At 37.3% G+C, this 21,757-nt stretch overlaps 1 protein-coding gene across 16 annotated transcripts in view; it reads right to left on the bottom strand.

The window, feature by feature from the left end:
- Positions 1-617: 617 nt before the first annotated feature.
- Positions 618-21,757, bottom strand: part of PICALM (phosphatidylinositol binding clathrin assembly protein) — a 113,967-nt gene continuing 92,827 nt past the window's right edge. For 4 of the 16 annotated variants that reach the window (XM_010356009.2, XM_010356010.2, XM_010356017.2 and 1 more), the window contains 4 exons: positions 19,670-19,729; positions 17,763-17,867; positions 3,831-3,933; positions 618-2,224 (listed from right to left, as the gene is read on the bottom strand). In XM_010356009.2, coding sequence (XP_010354311.1) covers positions 3,841-3,933; positions 17,763-17,867; positions 19,670-19,729 — 258 coding nt within the window. In that variant the 3' untranslated portion in view covers positions 618-2,224; positions 3,831-3,840. Of the gene's footprint in view, positions 2,225-3,830; positions 3,934-17,762; positions 17,868-19,669; positions 19,730-21,102; positions 21,127-21,757 lie in introns of all 16 variants that reach the window. The other 12 variants (XM_010356008.2, XM_010356015.2, XM_010356016.2 and 9 more) reach the window with 7 other exon arrangements.

Below are 21,757 nucleotides of genomic sequence, written 5' to 3'. Positions count from 1 at the left end.
CTCCTGGGCTCAAGTGATCATGCACCTCAGCCTCCCAAATTACTGGAATAACAGGTGTGAGCCACTGCACCCAGCTCCTTTTCTGATGTCTGCATATAGAATGGGTAAAATGTGGATAATACTTACCAAACAGCCCAAAAGTTGTTTAAACAACAAAATAAAAATGGCTATGAAGCACGTCACATACTGAAACGTACTTAAAAAAAAAAATAAGGCAATATAAAAGAAACAAGCCACAGACCTTAAATATAAACACCTCCTCAAACATCAGAAGGGACAAAAATTTGTAAAGGAGGGTAACTTATAAAAGTACAATTTCCCAGTTTATATGAAAATGGTTTAATAATAGTGAAACTTAGAAGCTGATAAAATTTATTGGCTACGACTACATTTTTTCTCCAATCACAGCAAATATTATGCAGACACTTATCAATGCAAAGCTTTTCATCCTTTATCATGTACTCTGAACCCTATGCACTACTAAATAGGCAACATGATACAATCAAAGGTTTCTTTGGCAGACGTAATTAATTGTATGTACCGAAACGTTACACTTAACTGCATATTATCCCTTAAACTTACCTGACTAAAGGCATCTGATCAAAAGACAGAAAGTGAACAATTTTAATAAGTAGTTGCGTTTATCAGTAAGAGTCTACAAGGTAACAAAAAGTGTAAAGAGACATCTTTTTGAAAATTTATATAAAACAAACCTTCCATGTTACTGAACCAACAAATATAATCACCTGGGTATACTTTTATTAGGGAAAAATGATGATATTGATGATAATAAAAAGAGAAAGGGAAAATGAAAATGCATCTCAGACCAGAATACCATAACAAAAGTTTTGTGGAAGCTGCATTTTATTTGAAAATCCACCCATTTTGCTAACATACATTTTAATATTGTAAACAAAAATAGAATCTGCAGAGACAATGCAACAAGAATGCTTAAACTCATGTACAGAATTGCTTTCCTACAATGAACTGTCCTTCTTAAGGCCCCTCTCAACCCAAATGTTAAAGATGTATTTACACAAAGCACCGATCAACAGTGCAGTTTAATTCTTCGTTTACTAAACTCTTGGCTAGACATTAACTTTAAAGATACTATTGTCCCTTATCTAAAAGGTACATGATCATAACATGGCACGAGCCAAATAAAAGGTTCAAGGACTTTGGCCCCCTTCCCCCACCCTTGCAACACCTTCTAGAGTTTTAGTGAAAAGAAGGAAAGTCTTGAAGTGAAAGCAATTCCTCACATTCATTTTGGAAAGGCCCTAATGTCAAATGGAAAATAATGACATGCCAAGCACAAAGCAGTAAAGATCCTTCCCAATGCACTAATGCTGAATTTAAAATGTAGTGCTTTTCCTAGTCAGTGAACTGTTCCCTGGCAAAATCCTAGGCACAGAATTGACTATAAGGATTAATGCATTTATAATGCTTCCCTAAATCCCATAGAGGCCGAGAATTCTTAAGAGATTCAGACCTATGGACTTGCCTTAAAATATTTAGTGCTCTGTATGTCAGCTGAGAAAAGCATTCTGAATCAGATTCATTCTTGTGGATAAAAATCAAACATACTGTGCACATCCATACTCATTTTCATAAGGAGGTCTGATACAATATTAATGTTATGTAAAATTGATAATCATAAATAAATACAAATACTTAAGGAATGTCTACTGCAAACTGAGTATAATTTTTTTTAAAAAAAGAAAAGTTAATTTCAGTTACTGTTTCTGTATTTGTGAGGACTGGAGAAAAGAAAGATAATGCATAATTAGGAATTTTAATTTTGATCCCCCAAAAGAGTCCTGTTGAAATACAGTAAAGGACACAGTTCTTCTCTCCAGGCAGCTTTTCCAAATACAAATTTCACACTTTCCAAATAAGGGCTTTTCTTGATAGGTTACTGATTATGGGTATTAAACAGGAGTTGAAAGAACTGAAGGGTTAGTCACCAAAAAGACAGATCTTAGTCTTAAATCATAGCAATTCTTGGCTTTATAAACTGTATTGATACGTTCTCCTATAAACTAGTCCCAATTTCCCTCATGGGCCTTCACTGAGTTACTTGTAGCATTCTAGTGGAAGAAGAGAGTTTAAGAGATTTAAGAGACAGCAGTTTGGATTTTGCTGGAAGTAAGGATTTTGCTGCTTGAGCACTTGTCTTTTTGGAGTAATTCCATTTTCTTCCATCAAGTTACATAAACTGTATCTGGAAAAAAAAAAAAGTGGGTATGTTAATTCATTGTATTGTAGGATGTCTTCTCATAAGTAAAAATGCTTTGTGGTCTTTACCATTTAACTGGCCCAGAAGTGTTCACAACATGCTAATCACAAACCCTGTTTATAAAACAAAGTCAGTATTACAAACTTATGTGCCAGAGAGCCCAATATTTGACACATATAGGGACTTCCAAATAATGATTTTTGTTGTTGTTGTTTTTGAGACAGGGTCTTGCTCCGCTGTCTAGGCTGGATTGCAGTGGCGTGATCAAAGCTCACTGGCTGGGCACCGTAGCTCACACCTGTAATCCCAGCACTCTGAGAGGCTGAGGCAGGCGGATCACCTGAGGTGAGTTCGAGAGTTCGAGACTGGCCTGGCCAATATGGTGAAACCCCGTCTCTACTAAAAATACAAAACTTAGCCAGGTGTGGTGGCGGGCGCCTGTAATCCTAGCTACTTGGGAGGCTGAGACAGGAGAATTGCTTGAACCCGGGAGGCAGAGGTTGCAGTAGGCTGAGATCGTGGCACTGCACTCCAGCCTGGGCGACAAGAGCGAAACTCCATCTTGGAAAAAAAGAAAAGCTCACTGGACCTCCTGGGCTCAACCAACCCTCCTGCCTCAGCCTCCGGAATAGCTAAGACTGCAGTCGCCACCACAGCTGGCTAATTTTTTGGGAGGGGTAGAGACTAGGGTCTCACCATATTGCCCAGGCTGATCTTGAACTACTAGCCCCAACTGATCCTCCTGCATCAGCCTCCCAGGGTGCTGGGATTACAGGCATAAGCAACCACATCTGGGCCAAATACTTAACTGCTAAAAATCGAGGAATAGCATGTGGAGGAGGAGAAGAAAGATCAATGACCTATTTTTTCATGACAAGTTCAGAAAAATCTCTCCATAAGCACAAATACCATACGCAAAATTTCATTTGGGAAGCAAAATTTGAAGTATTATTTCCAAATGATATACAATTAGAGATAATAAAGGGAACAGTAATATTATACTAAGTCATTTTTATTAACATAAATAAAAATCTGAAAGAACCATAAAAAATATTTTTCAATAGGGTACCACTGTTTATTCAAAGATATTTCACTCACGATTTCCCTTAAACTCCCCATCCAAAGATCTATTACTGAAGTAGACGTGCTAATAAACTTGCCAAATCAGAAGACTATAATCTCCCAAAGATCTAGAACGTCTATCTAAACTGGGGGCTAGAGCACCAAGAAGAACAAATTGCACTGTCTTCCAGCAAACAGAGGCAGTGTGGATCATATGCAGAATCCTTCTAATCAACAGGGCTTAAGTATTCACTTGCCCTTAATTAAAAAGCAAACTTTATCCGATCTCATCCATTTACTGTGAGCAGTGGGTGAGATTACTTTAATTATGTTAAAGATATTTTCCAAAAGTTGTTTTTCCTTATGTCCTATCTTTTCATTCTGCACCTAAAGAACAGAGGAAGAGGAGGAAGAGGAGAGGGAACCTAGAGTCCTTTAAAGAAATGAAAGAGAAGCGTGAACTGTGTTTAATGTTTGGTAATTGTTTTTAAGTATTTAAGTCCCCATCTCCCACAACAAGCAGCAATACCTAAAGTGATTTATAAGAAATCCTCCAAAGAGAGCTCTGCAAAAGGGTCCTTTCCTGAAGCTCTGTGAGGACTGTGACTGGAGGGGCTGGATGCTGCCGACAGCTGGGGGAAAAGAAGACAGAGAGAGGGAAAGAAAAAAAGATCTCAGAATGACAGAACATGAAAACAGAAAATGTATGAAAGAAGAAGTGGTTTTTGTTTTGTCATCTTTAATAAATATAAGGGCAGTCTTTGTAGAAAATGGATTAAGACAAAAGTTTCAGTAGCATGTCAAGTTAAAAGGTATGCAATGGCATGTGTTTTTCAGAAAACAAACTCTTGCTTCTGAAATTTCAAAGGAATAATGTCTTTTACCCAAAAGGTCGATATAAGCTGATCCATGGTTAAGGATTTTAATGTGTGTATGGGGGGGCGGTGGGGAGGATAGGGGAGGGAATACATTAATTGCATTTTTGTTTAAAATTGAGAGAACATGTTTCCTGTGCCCAGGCTATCTGTCCAAAACTGTGCAACTCTGACCTCAGTCCAGAGCCAACACATGTAGCTGCAATATTTTTTCCTTTCTTTCTTCGTAAGGGTCGAAAAGTCCTGTCCTAGGTTCACACACTTTTTACATGAAGTTGTCTCCTGCTCGTTCATCTGGACAAACTGCAGCTGACACACACACTGTGGGAGGTGAAAGGGACCTTAGAGGTCACCTACTGTAACTGTCAACATACTGCCCTGAATATGGGGCATACTTAAGATCTTGGATCCTGCTCCCTGTTTGGACATATTTAACTTGATTCTTAAAATCTGTCCTATTGTTTAATTCGAATATACTGTAAGGCAAGTAAACCACTGAACTCAGTATGTACCTTTATTCTCCCAAAGATAGACTATTCTTGAACAAGATACTAATTTTCATACATGTATCCTTCATTAAGCTGACATGAGTGTTTCAAACCCAACATGAACCATTTTACTTTCGAACAAGCTTTTAATTCTTTTTCTCCCTCTGTATAAGATTGCAAACCATGTAAGCACAGGACTATTACAAAATCAGCTATTCTTTTAGGGATGTCCAACTGAGCAATAAAAGTTGACTAACTGGAAATAGTTTCAATTCATACTTCAACATTCAAATCCTATAGAAGATTTCTTTGCTGGTGCCAAGTGAATTCATTTCTTTCTACCTATTTATTTATTTATTTATTTATTTTGGAAACGCACTATAGAGAATGAACAGCCAATGAGCTTCAGCAAATATTACATCACTAGTATATGCAATTTGTTCTGGACGCCAAGATCAATTTATAGGCATCAGTTATACTCAGGGTTGAGTAATTTCCTAATGCATATCTTGTTCCCAAAAACAAATGTTCAAAGACAATGGGAAGAGACAAATGGAAGCATGATGGAATCACACAGGCAGCTACAGATGGGAGGACAGAGCAGCATGCCTGGGCTTGAGGTTTCAAATATCATCCACACACAGACAAATTAAGGTGTAACAACTGGAAAGATTCCCCCTCCTCCCTCTTCAGTGCTACCATGGATGGCCAATCAAAAGCAGAATGATTTCAAGTAAAGTGATCATCAGTTACTAAGCTGGAGGGAGTCCAACATCCACACTTATCTCCAAGATTAACTTCGTTTCTCTCTGAAGCAGATTTTCTTTCACCTGAAGTTAAAACAACAGCAACAGCAAATCCTACTTATTGCAGATAGACTGCATCTAAAATCAGAAGTTTCCTATGACAGCCCCACACTGAATTACCTTCTTAAATCACATGTTTTCATGAGGGTAGCAGTCTGAAAACCTGACAGACCCACAATAAAATGCCCCTGAAGAATACAGAAGAGAAAAATCCATCCTCGATATGTGAGCATACTGCTAGACAAGCCCTAGAGGCTTATAAACAATGTTGAAAAGGATCACTTTTCCTTGGGAAAAAGAGTTGGTTTTTTATTAGAACTTCTAGTAGTCTCTTAAATTGGTAAAACACATACATACATGTCTTATGTCTATAAAAATGTAGCCAAACTAAAACATGACAGAGACCACCAATAAGAAAACAAGACAACATCCTTGGAATAAGTTTCTTATCATCAATATCCGTATCAAGCAGATGAAATCGTAGCCAGGGCTAGCTTGGCTGACTGCACAGCTCCAAGGAGTGGGACACCCAGCAGCCCCTGACCATCCTACCCCTTCCTGGTATCTTTTCCAAAGCACAGACACACCTTGCACTGGTGACAAAGTAGTCACCCCAGAGAGTAAATAAGAGAAGGAAGGGAAATGTGCTTCAGTAGCCCAGTTACTGCTCAGGAAAATCAAGAACAAAATAGCATGAAGAGGCAATGGGATCTTGGTGGGTGAGAAGTAGGAGAATTTTAAAACTATAAGAGCTGACTCGACTCTACTTATTCCTGTGAGTAAATTAAAGAACACGATGTAGGGTTGCTAAAGAACATAAAAAGGCAAGGTTAAAGTACACAAACCAGCAACAAAAAGACGGCTATTCACATAAATCACAAAATCATCAAATTTTACAAGAGAGCATATGTTATTTGTCGTTCTGGACACCAAGACAAATCATAATTGATCTTTCCAGTCAAGCCCTACTACTATGTCACCAGGTATCTATCACAAATAAAACTAAAACAAAACACAAACAAAAAGAGCCTTTACCTATTTATTTCAAATAACATTCTCTATCCCAAAATTCCCACAGAGCCAAAAAATAACTGGTATAGCTACCAGTTCGTTCAAATCAAAATGACCTATGTCACAACTGAAGATGTCTTAAACAAAATGGTCAATCGTAATGGTCCAATACAGACAAAGTCTTTTCTCATGTATAGAAAAATGAAACACTGAGAAGAGCAGCGTATAAATAAAAATACTAAAATCTGCAAGTGGTTGATGATAGTATCTCTTAAATTCCTTCTCCCCTCCTGCACTACTCTAATCAATCTTTACGAAAAAAATACGGTAAAATGTTACCAAAATCTTTGCATTATATCCAGAGCAATGATTTTTTTGGTTATAGAGTGTGTTTCATATAATCTATCTATCAACATTGTCTTGTTCTGTCACCCAGGCTGAAGTGCAGTGGCGCAGTCACAGGTCACTGCAACCTCAACCTCCTGGGCTCAACTGATTCTCCCATCTCAGCCTCCCAAGTAGCTGGGATTACAGGCATGCACTACCACACCTGGCTTTTTTTTTAAGTTAAGGTCTTGCAATGTTGTACAGGATGGGTCAGACTGACTTTAATAAAGGACAAACACACCTAGCTTAAAGGTTTAAAAAAAAAAAGTCTATTGACAGACTATCATAAAATAAAAATGGTTACTCCTTCGTTATACTCCTGTTTAACACTAAACAAAGAAAATTTCAGGTTAGAACAAGAAAACACCAACAATCTTAGAAAGTCAGCCTAGTGGAATTAAAAGCTTATGAAAGACTAAATGGTTGGATATTTAGGAAAAAACTTGTGACATATCATTTGGCTGTACTTAAAATTCTTAGAGAACCAACTTTGTCACATCTTTACATTTTAATTTTTCAGTCACCCAAAAGCCCGGGTAGAAACTTAACAATGCTGTAGAGATTCATTTTGTCTCGTTGGCAAAATCAACATCTTAAGAGAAAAACAGATTGTACTCCCTTTGCCTGGAACAACAGTGCCAGGTTTTGTAGAAAGATGGAACTGAATCTAATCCTAACTCTCTTATAAAATGGGATTTAGAATACCAGGCCCAATACCTGTATTCCTGCTTATGGCTGTCTTGAGAATTAAATGAACATAAGCACTCAGCATGCTGCCTGCCATATATTAAGCAGCTCAAATATTCTTAGTTCCACCTTCCCTACTACCTACCATCAAATGTTCATCTACAGTTATAAGAGGCCTAGTGCAAATGTCATTGCCTCTGTGTTGTTCTTGCTCTTCTGCTGTGCTCTGTATGTCTTTCTTATAAGGGCTCTCATTCTATTATCAACCAGTCACTTGTCCGTCTGTATTACACTCACCTTTAGGCTGCTCAGGTGCAGGAAAGACTTTATCTGTCCCTTGTTCAGTACACAGCACTTACACATTGTAAGAATTCTAAAATGTGCAAAATTAAAATGCTTTTTGGTGATAAAACAAGCTCCATATAAAAACAGTCTCCAAAGTGGGATGTACAAAGAAATTATTACAACTGTACTATTTTTAAAAATTCCTATTTTTACGTTTTAAATGTACCTCATATATTGCTATAGAAATACATGAATGTAATCTATAAATACACATACAGTCATGGTACATACTTGCTATGGTTTTGAGTGTTTCTTACAAAACTCTTCTTTAAATTTGGTTGTCACTGTAAACAGTATTGAGAGTTAGGACTTTTAAGGGGTATTTAGGTTCTCATCAAGGGAGTGGGTTCGCCGCCTTTTGTTCTCTCTCTGCTTTCTGCCTGCCGTGTGATACCTTCTACCATATTATCATGCACCAAGAAGGCCCTTGCCAAATCCCAATACCTTGATACTAGACTTTCCAGCCTCCAGAACTGTGAGCCAATACATTTCTGCTCTTTATAAACTACCCAGTCTATGGTATTCTGTTACATCAGCACAGACTTAGACAATGCTTCAAACTTGTTTTCCTAATACTGCTGTGTAATCAAAACATTTAAAGACCATGGTACTACTAAATAGGATTCCACAGAGACACTGAGTCACAGAACAGTTAGGCTGTTTTGGGGTAATGTTTAGAACATGACCAGGCCATTAGTGGTACACTGAATCCAGTTGCTTAGGGATATAAATATACAGTGCTGCATTTCATTTACTTAAAGATAATGCGATTCCTCAGCTTCCTCTGTCAGATAGGGCTAAAAGACAGGATTTCTCTACTATATACATGTAGGGGTCTATCCTTTGGGTTAAGTCTAGTGCCACAAATAATTGCTTCTTGTGTTTATGCTCAACAAAACCCCACCTTGGGTTTCTGCCTATCAACAACATAACAAAGTTATGCCAACATTAACCCTGTCACCTTGAACGCATTACCCATTTTGTTTTGTTATTGTTGTTTTGTTTTTTTTTTTTTTGGAGACAGAATCTCACTCTGTCACCCAGGTGGAGTGCAGCGTGCGATCTTGGCTCACTGCAACCTTCCCCTGCCAGGTTCAAGCAATTCTCCTGCCTCAGCCTCCTGAGTTGCTGGGACTACAGGTGCCTGCCACCACGCCCAGCTAATTTTTGTATTTTTCACAGAGTTGGGGTTTCACCATGCTGGTCAGCCTGGTTTCGAACTCCTGACCTCGTGATCCACGCCCCCCTCGGCCACCCAAAGTGCTGGGATTACAGGCGTGAGCCACCGTGCCCGGCCTGCATTACCCATTTTTTAGGGGATGCCACACAGTGACCTGGGAGCATTCCACTTTGAATGTATGTTTTATCTGAACCTCTCTTAAAACTTTTTTCCCCCTAAAGACAGGGTCTAGTCCTGTTGCCCAGACTGAAGCACAGTGGTGATCATTGCTAACTGTAGCCTTCAATTCCTGGGCTCAAGTGATTCTTCCACCTTAGCCTCCAAAAGTGTTGAGATTACAGGTGTGAGCCACTGTGCCCAATTCTCCTCTTAGAATTGCAGAATAAGAACAATTCAGGGAATAGGAGCAATTTCCAAAAACAGAGCAACCTTTAAAAATTTTCTTAGTTTCAAATATTTTCATTTGATCCTTACAGCAAAATGATAAAGTACACAAAGTAATACCACAATTTTACAGGTACGGAAACTAAGGCTCAAAGTTACATAGAGAATTTGCTCTCAACACATGGTTAGCTGAGGAGTTAAGTCAAGACTCTGTTGAATTGTGACCCCCCAAAAGATGTGTTGAAGTCCTAACCTCTGGTGCCCATAAATTTGACCCTACTTGGAAATAAGGTCTTTGGAGATGTAATCAAGTTAAGATGAGGTCATTGGAGTGACCCTAATTTGATGATTAGTGTCCTTATAAGGAGAGGCACGTGGAGGTAGAGACCCATAGAATACCATGTGACAGGTAGAGATTAAATGGCTACAACTGCAAACTATGGAATGACTGGGGCTATCAAAAGCTGAAAAAGTCAAGGAAGGATCCTCCCCTAGAAAATTCAGAGGCAGCATGGCTCTGCCGATACTCTGATTTTTCCAGAAGTGATAGAAAACAAATTTCTTTTTTAAGAACTTAAAAACTTTTAATATGCTTGATCAAGTTTGTGGTACTTTGTTACAGCAGTCCTAGGAAACTATAATACAGACTCTAATGCAGATCTGCTGGTTCCAAGGCTGGTGTTTTTTTCCTTCTTCAAACTCTGCTATCCCAATTAATTTCAATTCAGCTAGAATTTACAGTTATATTGAATTTACAGGAAAAAGTCAAAGTGGGAGTAGGGAATTTTTTAAAGGAACTTTTCTAGTAAATGTGAGACAATACATTCCCATGCTTTCTGTATACACATGAACACACATGGTCACTGATGTTTGTCAGGAAGATTCTACAGAACTTCACAGGCACCCAAGATTTTAAGAACACTTTCTGGTTTTCTTTACTAAGACAAGAAATTAGATTTCTACCTTTTGGAGAATGTCCTCAGCAAAAACCTAGTAACAAGCAAGGTCTTATTCTATAGGTTGTCTTGTTAGCAACAGCGGTCAGCAGATGAGACTCCTAACATTTCTGTTTTGAATGATTCAGGTGTGTACTGGGAGCTACAGAACTAGTTTTCACCTACGGTACTACATCCCAATCCCCAAGGAAATGTCCCTCATGGTATTCTGTAGTAGGCAAGGATGAATAACAACACACTGCTTACAAGGCAAAAAGCCTTCTTCACAGAAATCCAGCTGGGCAGATTGGCTGACAGAGGAGGCACTGCCAATATTCACAATTAACACACCAAGAGAGTAAAAAAACAACCAGAACAAAACCAAAAAACAAAACTAAAACGAAGCCTAAAAGCAGCCACTAGCTCTTAAATACAAGAAAGAAATTTAAAAGGCTTTTTCTAAGACTTTTATTATACAAATATCTAAAAGCAACAGTGTTCCCATTCAAAAGGATAAAAAGCACTCACAACAAGCCATCATTTCCCTTCAGGCACTTAACTGATCTCAGACTTATTTAAAATTAGCCACTGCAGAAAACAACAAAAAGCAGCAGCCATTTTGCATTTTTAACCATATCCTCCATAAACAAAACTGGCAGTCCTCCTTTAAAAAAAAAGGCTAATACCAGTCAAGAAACCAACAAAACTTGGCCAGGAGCAGTGGCTCATGCCTATAATCCCAGTCCTTTGGGAAGCCAAAGTGGGAGGACTGCTTGAGGTCAGGAATTCAAGACCAGTCTGATGTACGCTCGCTCTACAAAAAATTAATTAGCTAGGCATGGTGGTGTGTGCCTGCAGTCTTTGCTACTCTGGAGGCTGAGGCTACAGTGAGTCATGATCATGCCACTGCACGCCAGTCTGGGTGACAGAGTGAGACCCTGTCTCAAAAAAAAAAAAAAAAAAAAAAAAAAGAATAAAACAAAACAAACAAAAACAAAAAAGAAACAAACAAAACTTTTAGTACGCTTAATTTTAAAATTAAACGCCCAAAGTGAATACTCTGTATTTTTCATATTGCTTTTGGGAAAATAGGCAGATTGATATGTGATCAGTGAGAATTTTTCACATAAGGAAATAATAAGATGACAACAACCCTTCTCACCCGCAAAGAGCTTCAAAAACACCTAAACTGCCATATAAACATTCATTTAAAAAGTGTTATTTCATACCACAATGACTTTCAAAAGAAAATTGAAACTATAATTGTGTTCATACTTAGTAACATAATAGCTGTGTATTCCAACTATAGAATGAGTTTATGAACTACTGGCTTAGCAATGGACATTTGAATTTACATAAAGCACCAGTAAGAGAAAGCAGGAGTCCCCTTTCCAGACACACTAGCAATCTGTACCAAGCAACCAAACAGTAAGACCGTGAGGAAGCACAGAAGAGAAACAAAAGGAAAACCACAAGGACCTAGAATTTACCACGAAGTTAAACATCTAGGAAGATGCACTAATGTAGAACAACATACTAAAGACAGCTACAATGTTAGGTATGAAACAGAAAAATATATCCATTGTTAAACAATTCCATGAAAATATCTAAAAAATACAGAAAAATGACTCAGGACACACACACACACACAAAAGGAGAAAAAGGTATGTGTATAGGAATTCATAAGTTCAAAGCTACAGTGCAGTCTACTAAATTAAAGCCATAATGACAATTTCCTGAAGAACTGAATCAAGTCTGAGCTAACAGCCATCTGGAAGGTGTTAGCTGCTTCCTCACAAACAAGCACTAATGCAGTGCTTACAGTAAGGTAGATAAAATGTAAAACACACAACACACTGGAATGTCTCACTAAATGGCAACAAGATAAACATATCTGAGAGGGCTAGGGTTCTCTCAAAAATGTTAATTTGATTTAACAGTAATCAGGCAAGAAACCAAGAGCTACAAGTTATGCCTTAGGTAAGTAACAGCTCTCAAAACAAACACTTCAAAGAACAAGGAAGAACTTTTGGGAATAGCTGTAGAACTGAGATTTGATTAAAAGATTCCATTTTGATGGAATTTCATTTTTCATTTTAACTACCATTTACTTTACCCCATACAAAGAAATGGATGATCTCTGCCCTCAATGATTTTTTAATCCAACTGGAAAAAAAGGAACAAAACAATGAAAGAACAATTAAAAGGTAATTCATTAAGAAAAATTATTTTGGTTTCAGCTAGCATTCTATGGACAAAATTAATCCAAGAGACTGGCTGAGAATCATCAAACATTAAAGCCTGAGAAAAAGCTCATCTAATTCAAAGATAAACAGTTTAATTTTTTCAAAAACCAAAGAGAGTCTCACTATGTTGCCCAGGTTGGTCTGGAACTCCTTGCACTTAAGTGATCCTCCTGCCTGAGCCTCCCAAAGTGCTAGTATTACAGACATGAGCCACTGTGTTTGGCCAACAGTTTAATTTTTAATTATTAAAAATGTTCTACCATGAAGTTAAAGCTGTCTTCAATCCTCAGGTGAGCCGTCTAATGTTTTAGCTCACCATAACTATTAGCCAACAAATCAAACCAATTTTAAACACTACCGTAAGTTATTATAATGGTTACAAGTAAGTGAAATGAGAGATTAAGGAGGAGCAGAGTAAGTTATATGATGAAAAAGATAAGTTTACAAGGTGATTCATTTACTTAACAAAAAATGTACAAAAACTATTACATGTCAGGCACCGTTCCAGGAACTAAGGACAGAGAAGTAAGCATGCCAGAGAAGCTTGCCTTCATGAAGCTTATAATTTAGTAAAGAAGGCCCTTGCTAGATTGGATGGATGCCAGGTAGTCACAAAGTCTGTAAGAAAAAATAATGCAGACTAAGGAAAAGAATTCCAGATCTCATAAGGATGTGAAAGGGACACGAGACGACTGAAGACTGGACAAAGAGTAAACCCACTTTATGGCAGGTGAAGGACTTTTGGAAAAGACAAATAACAGCAGAACACTGGATACTTATTGAGAATTGTAAAAGTATGGAATCGAAGAACTTGAATATTCCATTAACTCATTATTATTCTTATAAATAGGGAGGCTTCATGAGGTAGTTTTAAGATGGAAGGAAAGCTGAGAAAAGGCTTTAAATTTTCCGTTATATTTAGATTCACCTCCTTAGGCTGGGCACAGTGGCTCACACCTGTAATTCCAACACTCTGGGAGGCCCACGAAGGCAGATCACTTGAGGCCAGGAGTTTGAGACCAGCCTGGCCAACATGGTGAAACCCTGTCTCTTCTAAAAATTAGCTGGGCATGGTGGCGTGTGCCTGTAATCCCAACTGCTGGGGAGGTTGAGGCAGGAGTTACGACACAGGAGGCAGAGGTTGCAGTGAGCTGAAATCGCACCACTGCACTCCAGCCTGGGGGACACAGAGAGACTCCGTCACCCCCACACAAAAAAAGATTCACCTCCCTAAATGTTTGAGTATGGAGATAGGTGCTACAAATACTGCCTACAAAAGATTATTCCAGTATTTACAAAATGGATTAAATCGAGGAGGCAAAGAACATGAGTGACTATTGCAAAACAAGCGTGAATAAAGAGGTTCCAACATTGGGTGAAAGCTGTAGAATGCAGGGAGAAGAGTGGGTCTAATTACAGCAGAGAAACAATTAGTGGGACTTTGTGATTAGACACATGGAGAACAAAGGAGTTATAAAGAATTAAAAGTAACATTAACAAATTTAAGATTCTGACTTACAAATATTTCAAATGACTATGCAGAGACCAAAGCTTCTATGAGCCATTTCATTGCTGCCTGATTTTATTTTTCTAGTTATCAATTTGCTTCCTTCATTTGCTTTTTCAGTAATACTTAAGTACTCATTTCAAATTTTATCTTTCAACTAGAAACTTATTACGCTAATGTTCTCATTCACTTCTCTTCTGATATAAAGTAGTTAGGAAAATATATTTCTGTCCCTGTTTCTTTTCATGCACAAGGAAATTCTGGCACTTTTCTGGTTTCTGCGAAAGGGTTATTTGGGTTTTAGAAGGCAACAGGACATAAAACTTGGGTTAAGAGCAGATGCTTGGTGGGTGCGGTGGCTCACACCTGTAATCCCAGCACTTTGGGAGGCTGAGGCAGGTGAACTGCTAGAGCTCAGGAGTTCAAGAAAAGCCTGGGTAACATGGCAAAATTCCATCTCTAAAAAAAATACAAAAATTAGCCAGGCATGGTGGCGCACACCTGTAATCTCAGCTACTCAGGAGGCCAAGGTGGGAGGATGGCTTGAACCTGAGAGGTGGAGATTGCAGTGAGCCAAGACTGCACCACTGTACTCTAGTCTGGGTGACAGAGCAAGACCCTGTCTCAAAAAACAAAACAAAAACAGAGCAGATGCTGGGTGACAAGCAATTTTTTTTTTTTGAGATGGAGTTTAGCTCTTGTCACCCAGCCTGGAGTGCAATGGCATGATCTAGGCTCAAAACAACCTCTGCCTCCCAGGTTCAAGCAATTCTCCTGCCTCAGCCTCCCGAGTAGCTGGGATTCCAGGCACGTGCCACCACGCCCAGAAAATTTTTGTATTTTTAGTAGAGACAGAGTTTCACCATGTTGGTCAGGCTGGTCTTGAACTCCTGACCTCAGGTGATCTACTCACCTTGGCCTCCCAAAGTGCGGGATTACAGGTGTGAGCCACCGCGCCTGGCCAACAATTTTTTAAAGGTAGATTTTTGCCAACATTTAAAAAAAAACATGTTTAGTTTCTTTAAATGCAAAACTCATACACAATGTTTCAAGATCGAAGGTTATTACCCAAAACTGTAGAGGATATACTTTACAACTACAGTAGTTACATCCTGAATGTGTAAATGTTTACACATTTAGCAGAAAAAACAAAGGAGCGTGTAGACTGTTCACTGCTGACAAAAGAAGATGGTGCTACCTATTGGCCATTAAGGACTCAGTCCCACTAGCAGAGAGACAGTGGTATAAATGAGCACTGGACTAGGAATAGGAGATACCTGGGGATAAGTTGATTTCACCACTTAATTAGCTGAAGAACCTTTCCAAATCTGTCTTCTTCACCTATAAAATATGACGGTGAGAGCAGACCTATCTACCTTAAAGAATCAGGTGACATAATGTATGTAAAAGTAATTGGAAATTGTCTGGTAGTATCCAAACTTAAGGTAGCAATATATTCTGACAACAGCCTGCAAATCAAGATGCAGAGGGGGTGAAGGGTTTAACTACATATCAGGAAAAAAGCTTCTGTAGTCAAAGGTCCCTAATAAGTCTTTAGCATGGACTATAGCTTTAAAAAAATTACTTAAATACATTTTGGTTTCTATCACTTAGTCTCCTGTAGCAAAAAAAAAAAAAATAATTTTTAAAGTAAATGATACATATCTGAAGTTAAATGTACAAATAACAGAATAAAAAACAAAAGGACATGAAAAGGACATAATCATTTATCAAGAAAACATCTACAACAGATAGGGATATCATCAATATACTTCTTAAAAGATTATCAAGTTAGGCCAGTAATCAGATTACTGCTGGTAAAAGTTCAATAGTAGTTACTATAAATACTGTAAATACTCAGTCTATTTTATAAAAGCAAATACATAAAAAGTAACTGACTTATAAAAGTAATGACTCTGTCAATTATCCTGACTCCAAGTTATTTTCAATTTTCACTGTAAATACTTAACTGATTAAAGAAAAAGGAGGAAGTCATTATAACACAGACAAACGGCGGGGTAAAAAAAGAGGCATGTTGCTAAATGTATTAACTGCATTTTACTGCTTAATCAGAACTAAATTCACTACCCACTCTTAGCCAACAGAGATATCAATTTATTAAGAGATGCAATATTCAAAAAGGCGGAAAAATGAAAAGACTGCCTATGCTTCACTAGTCTATGAAATACAGTCCACTATTTCACTTTCTGTGGTTTCAGTTACCCGAAGTGAACCGTGGTCTGAAAATAGGTAAGCAGAGGATATTAAGATAGCTCAAGAGAAATAAAGACAGAAAGGGAGAGAGCAAGCATGTCCGTGAGCAAGGGCACACATTAACAAAACTTTTATTACAGTATACTGTTACTGTTCTATTATTCATTATTATTAACCTCTTACTGTGCTTAATTTATAAATTAACCTTTATCAGAGGTATATATGTATAGCATATATATGGTTCAGTACTATCCCATTTTCAGGCATCCACTGTGGGCCTTGGAACATATCCCCAAAGAGAAGAGGGGACTACTGTGCATACAGACTAGATTCAAATTGGATCAAATAAACTAATTTTGGCAATGTTTAAGACTGTATGCTTTGGCAAATGTAATATATATGCATTCAAGTGGAAGGGGAATAACAAGTCCACTAACCAAATGTTCATTCAAATGTTTTCAAGTAAGCATTAAACACATACAGTAACCAATCAGTTGGCATTAGAAACCATTTAAGAAAAGGAGGAGTGTTCTAACGATTGCATATAATTAACTACTTCTAAATGCCAAACAGTATGAGCAGAGCCGCAGACACAGAAGGATAAACCATCCTATCACTTCACAACGGCCTCATCCCAGAGTATGCCACCAGAGAAGTGAATAACAAAGGAATTTCCTATGTCTTCTAACCATAATGAGTAAAACCTTAAAAAAAGAAAACACACACACACGAAAAAACCCCACATTCTTCTAATGCAATAATAATGGGATAAAAAACAATGTATATTTATGGTGTATTTTCAGGAACTGGGAGAGAAAACCCATAGAAACACGTGAAGAGGAAAGTCTCTGTAGATTAAACAATCTAGTTTAGCATGACATTTCAAGCTTTTTGATTCCTTTTTTTGGTTTGTTTTTGAAAACAATCCTCAGTGGCAGAAAGTTATCTAATGAAAAAATAACAGTCAAAACTTTCTGGAGAGTTGCCAAGAGTTTCACAAGCATCTCAAGGGCAACACACCCTGCTACAGCATCATTCTAGCCATTAGCCAAGGAACTAAAGCTCTGAGTTAATGGTTTGGAGGGTTCACAAAGGATAGTACACCAGAAACATGAAGAGCAAGTAGGCTCCTTAATCTCAGAAAAATCATCCTTTGGATCCACCAACTATAAGTTACCAAGAATTTTCTGTCTTTTAGTATTTGCTATCTACTTATCCTTTCCCTCCAAATAATCAATATTCCTAAAGCTCTTATATAAGATATGAAGCAAGCAATATCCATGATGAAGGGGGAAAGTGCTAGTAACTTGTTTCTCAAGTTGTACAAAAGGGTGTTATAGTATCATATTCCTTCCAAATCAAGCACATTACCACAGCTGTATGTAGTCTGTAATACCTGTGCTCCTGATACAGGGCCAAAGGGGTTTGGTGGTCTCATGACAGGCTGGCTGTATATTAAGGTTGGTTGCGTCATTACAGGGACACTTCCCATTTGTGGAGGCTAAAAAAGAGAAAATTATCAAGTTAAAAGATATTGACTACCATCTTCCTTATTGTGACAAGTAAATAACAATGACAACAGGCATGACAGGTCCTAGTACCTTTGCTTGACTCAAAGGGTAAACTTCCTCTGAATATAAGTAAGACTAACAGCTACAAACTTTCAAGAGTATTTTTTTTTTCTTTTGGTATGTAAAGTCTTTAACATGCTCATTTTAAAAATGTGGTAACAAAGCCTAACTTTTTCTGTTCGATGAGCTGCAAAATTTAAACTTTATTGTAGTACAACAGATAAAATGATTCAGACTAAGAGCTTCCAAATTTATCAGGTTCAGACATCAAGAAAACTTAAGACTCTGTCTTTGCTGCTAAGATATTTCAAAGTAAATTGCCTTTGTATAACAAATCAAGTTCTTATACCATTATGCAAGTGATCACAAGTGAAGACAATTGATTCTCTGAATAAGCCTGCTCTAGTTCTTCCATTTTATTTCACATAAGAATCAAGAAAAGAGCTTAAATTACACACCAGAGGTTAACTCTTTCTTGAGTAACTGAAAACAGAATCTCAACCAAATATGTTTCCTTAAAAGTTACTACTACAGGGTATAAAATTAACCTTTGTAAGTGACATTACCTAGCGTAAAAATAATGCACATACAGACTACTGTTTTGGTTAAAATGCAATGCTCTAAAATCTTTCAAGAAGTTCTATTTATTGTTTCAAGTAGACTACTATTTGCATTTAGAGCTTCATTTTAAGTTTATGGCCTGAGTTTCTCAGTAGACTTTTTTCTTTTTGAGATGGAGTCTTGCTCTGTTGCTCCGACTGCAGTGCAGTGGCATGCTCTCAGCTCACTGTGACCTCTGCCTCCTGGGTTCAAGCGATTCTCCTGCCCCAGCCTCCTGAGTAGCTGGAATTACAGGTGTGTGCCACCATACCCAGCTAATTTTTGTATTTTTAGTAGAGACTGGAGTTTCACCATATTGGTCAGGCTGGTCTTGAACTCCCAACCTCAGGTGATCCACCCATCGTGGCCTCCAAAGTGCTGGGATTAGAGGCGTAAGCCAACACGCCTGGCCTCAACAGACATTTTAATGCAATGACTGTGAAAAAAAAGCTGTGAAACTTCTCCACATGTATAAAAGGAGTTACTTCCATATCATATACATAAAGAAGTAACGTAACAGGCACAATAGAAACACCAAGGGACATGGCACTACCTTCTACCAGGAACGGTTCCTCAAATACACACCGGTGGGTTGAAGCTACTAGCACCATTTCTTACTTAAGTGAGTCTCTATATACTGAGAGTTGCGAAAGTAAGGGCAATCTAAAATGCGCATTGTGGCATTTTGAAAGGTTAAGACTGTTTTTGTACTGTAATAACCACTGTCATAGGAAAATTTCTCTAGCCTTTATCAGACTAAATTTACCTCTATACAATTCAAGTGTTAATCCTTCCCACGCCCTACAATATTAGGTTATAAGTTCTCACTGGTATTCAATATATGGTCACAGCAACAAAGGCTCAGAATTAACATGTTTGAAATATAAAAGGCCAGCAAAGTTATGAGGAGAAAAATAAACCAAGTAATACTATGAACATTAATGCATAAGATCTCTTGTATAATGATTAATCTAGACTCGCTTATGAAGCCAATGCTATGGTTCTACTGCGTTAGGCACTAGGGCTACGTGTACGAGGAGCACTAAATTCATTTTTAGGTTAAATTGTAATAAAAGCATATTACATATGAACCAATATTTTTTCCAAAAGCTGTATCTGGGAAAATACTTACAATTCCATATCCTATCATGCCTGTTGGTGTAGTAGCAGGATAGGCCATTACAGGGGGTGCCTAACATAGCGAAAGGAAAAATAAACAAGAAAGTATAACTCATGCGTGTCAACTGAGTTCAAGGAATTAGTAGCTGTAGTTCCACTAAAAAGAATTGCTAAGACAGCTGTGAGTAAGTGACACTTGTGATCATTAAGAACTGTCAATTAATGGTCAGTGAAAAAAAGTGTCCTGAAATTAGCAGAAAAGCAGACTTATTAGAAGGAAAAATATACCACTTAAACTTAGATACAGCAGTGATCTAAGATTTCATCATGCTTTTTACAGCTTTAAAAATCTTTAGATTTAAAAAAAATCTTAAATAGTTCTAAATAGTTGTAAAATTTAAAGCCTATCACTATCATAAAAAATGTTTACCCAGAAAAAGTATTATTGAATGTTTTCTTACTTAGGTACCTGATTGCTTTAGCATTCAAAGAAAAAAAAAGTAAAGATCTCCAATCAATCAATAACCTGATCTTCCAAAAAGTTTCTAAGGATCTTACTCTTTTCAAAGAACTCCAAAGGTTTCAAACTACTATTGAGTACGACTATTTCTATGAACCATAGTTCATATAGAGTATGTCTGTTAGCTTTCTAATTTATTCCAAAAATTATTTAAGAGGAACAATCAATTAGGTCAGGTCATGCTTTCATGTTTAAAAGAACCATCTACCACTATGATGTTTAAGTTCCCCTCTTTCTACTACTTTGATTATCTGTAAACATACAATTTGAGAACAGAATCATTTTAGATGTAGTTGCTGTCTTAACAACATTTCCTGTGTGTGTTTCTCATAATGAAAACTGAAATTGAATAAAGGTGAAAGACCAATAACACTGCTAAAACATAAAATAACTGAAATTATATGGCAATTTGAACATATGCATGGAGAAATTAAATGAAGTATAACTTTAAAAAAAAACCACTAAAGTGAACAGTTCTAAGTTTAGTATTTGGGTGAGCGTGTAGGGCTTATTGGTCTCTCCCTACTTAAAAACCAAGATCTGCAAGAGCAGTAGACAAACTGCCAAGAAGAGCAGAAGCCTGTAAGATTTCATGCAGTTGTTATTTTAAACATTACCACAATCAACATTTCCCTTCATTCAGAAGTCATCAAGTGCATAGTGGCAGCACAGATACACACACAGACACCCAGCCATCTGGCAGCAAATGGCGGAATATTAAGCAAGAAAAAAAATCAGTATTTCCCATGCCACCATCAGAATCAATTCTGCAACACATCCATGAAATCAGTAGATGCTAGGAAGAATTTCTGGCACATTGAAAATCTGAATGTGAAAACAATAGCTGAAAGGTTATGAGATTCTGCTACAGCAGTGGTTAATAGCATGCCAATTTATTGCAAAAGGGCTCATTTTTGGTCACTTACGTATTGTGGAAAATGCATGCCATTCTGTTTTTCCCAGGGAGAACAATTACATAATGCAATAACACTGGATTAGAACAAGTACTTACACAACAGAAAATACACAGAGAGCATTTTAGTTCACATGTACATTCACTAACTACCTAAAATTCCTTGTATTTCCAGTATCTAATGAAAGAACATCTATACTAAAACACTATCAAGGTTGACAAGGGAATTGTAGTCTTTGACCTCATCTCTTTATATAAAAAACAGTTTATTGATTACAAGTATCATTAAAACATCAATTCTATCAATAGTGCTAAATTCTGGGCATCCCATAAACAGGGCTGCACCAGATGTTTACCACAGAAAAAAAAACAACCACTAATTAATTTGTAGTATAATATTCATTTTAATAAAATTCCAATGAATTTGTGTTAAATTAAAAAAAACACTGAAAACCTTGACAGTGTTTAAGGATTAATAAAAAGGTTAGAAATGTAAAGAAATGTCAAAAGCAGCAGTTTATCTTAAGTAGTGAATCACATTATCAGCCCCAAACATTAGGCATTAAAAAGAAAACTCCATAAAATACATACAAATATTTTAGCAAAATCCTTAGATGATACACATTACCATATATAACACAGCAAGATAAAGACTGTTATCAACTTAA

Source organism: Rhinopithecus roxellana, chromosome 15 (genome assembly GCF_007565055.1).
Source record: "Rhinopithecus roxellana isolate Shanxi Qingling chromosome 15, ASM756505v1, whole genome shotgun sequence".
Taxonomy (NCBI): Eukaryota; Metazoa; Chordata; class Mammalia; order Primates; family Cercopithecidae; genus Rhinopithecus; species Rhinopithecus roxellana.
This window is presented reverse-complemented; position numbering and strand designations above follow the sequence as displayed.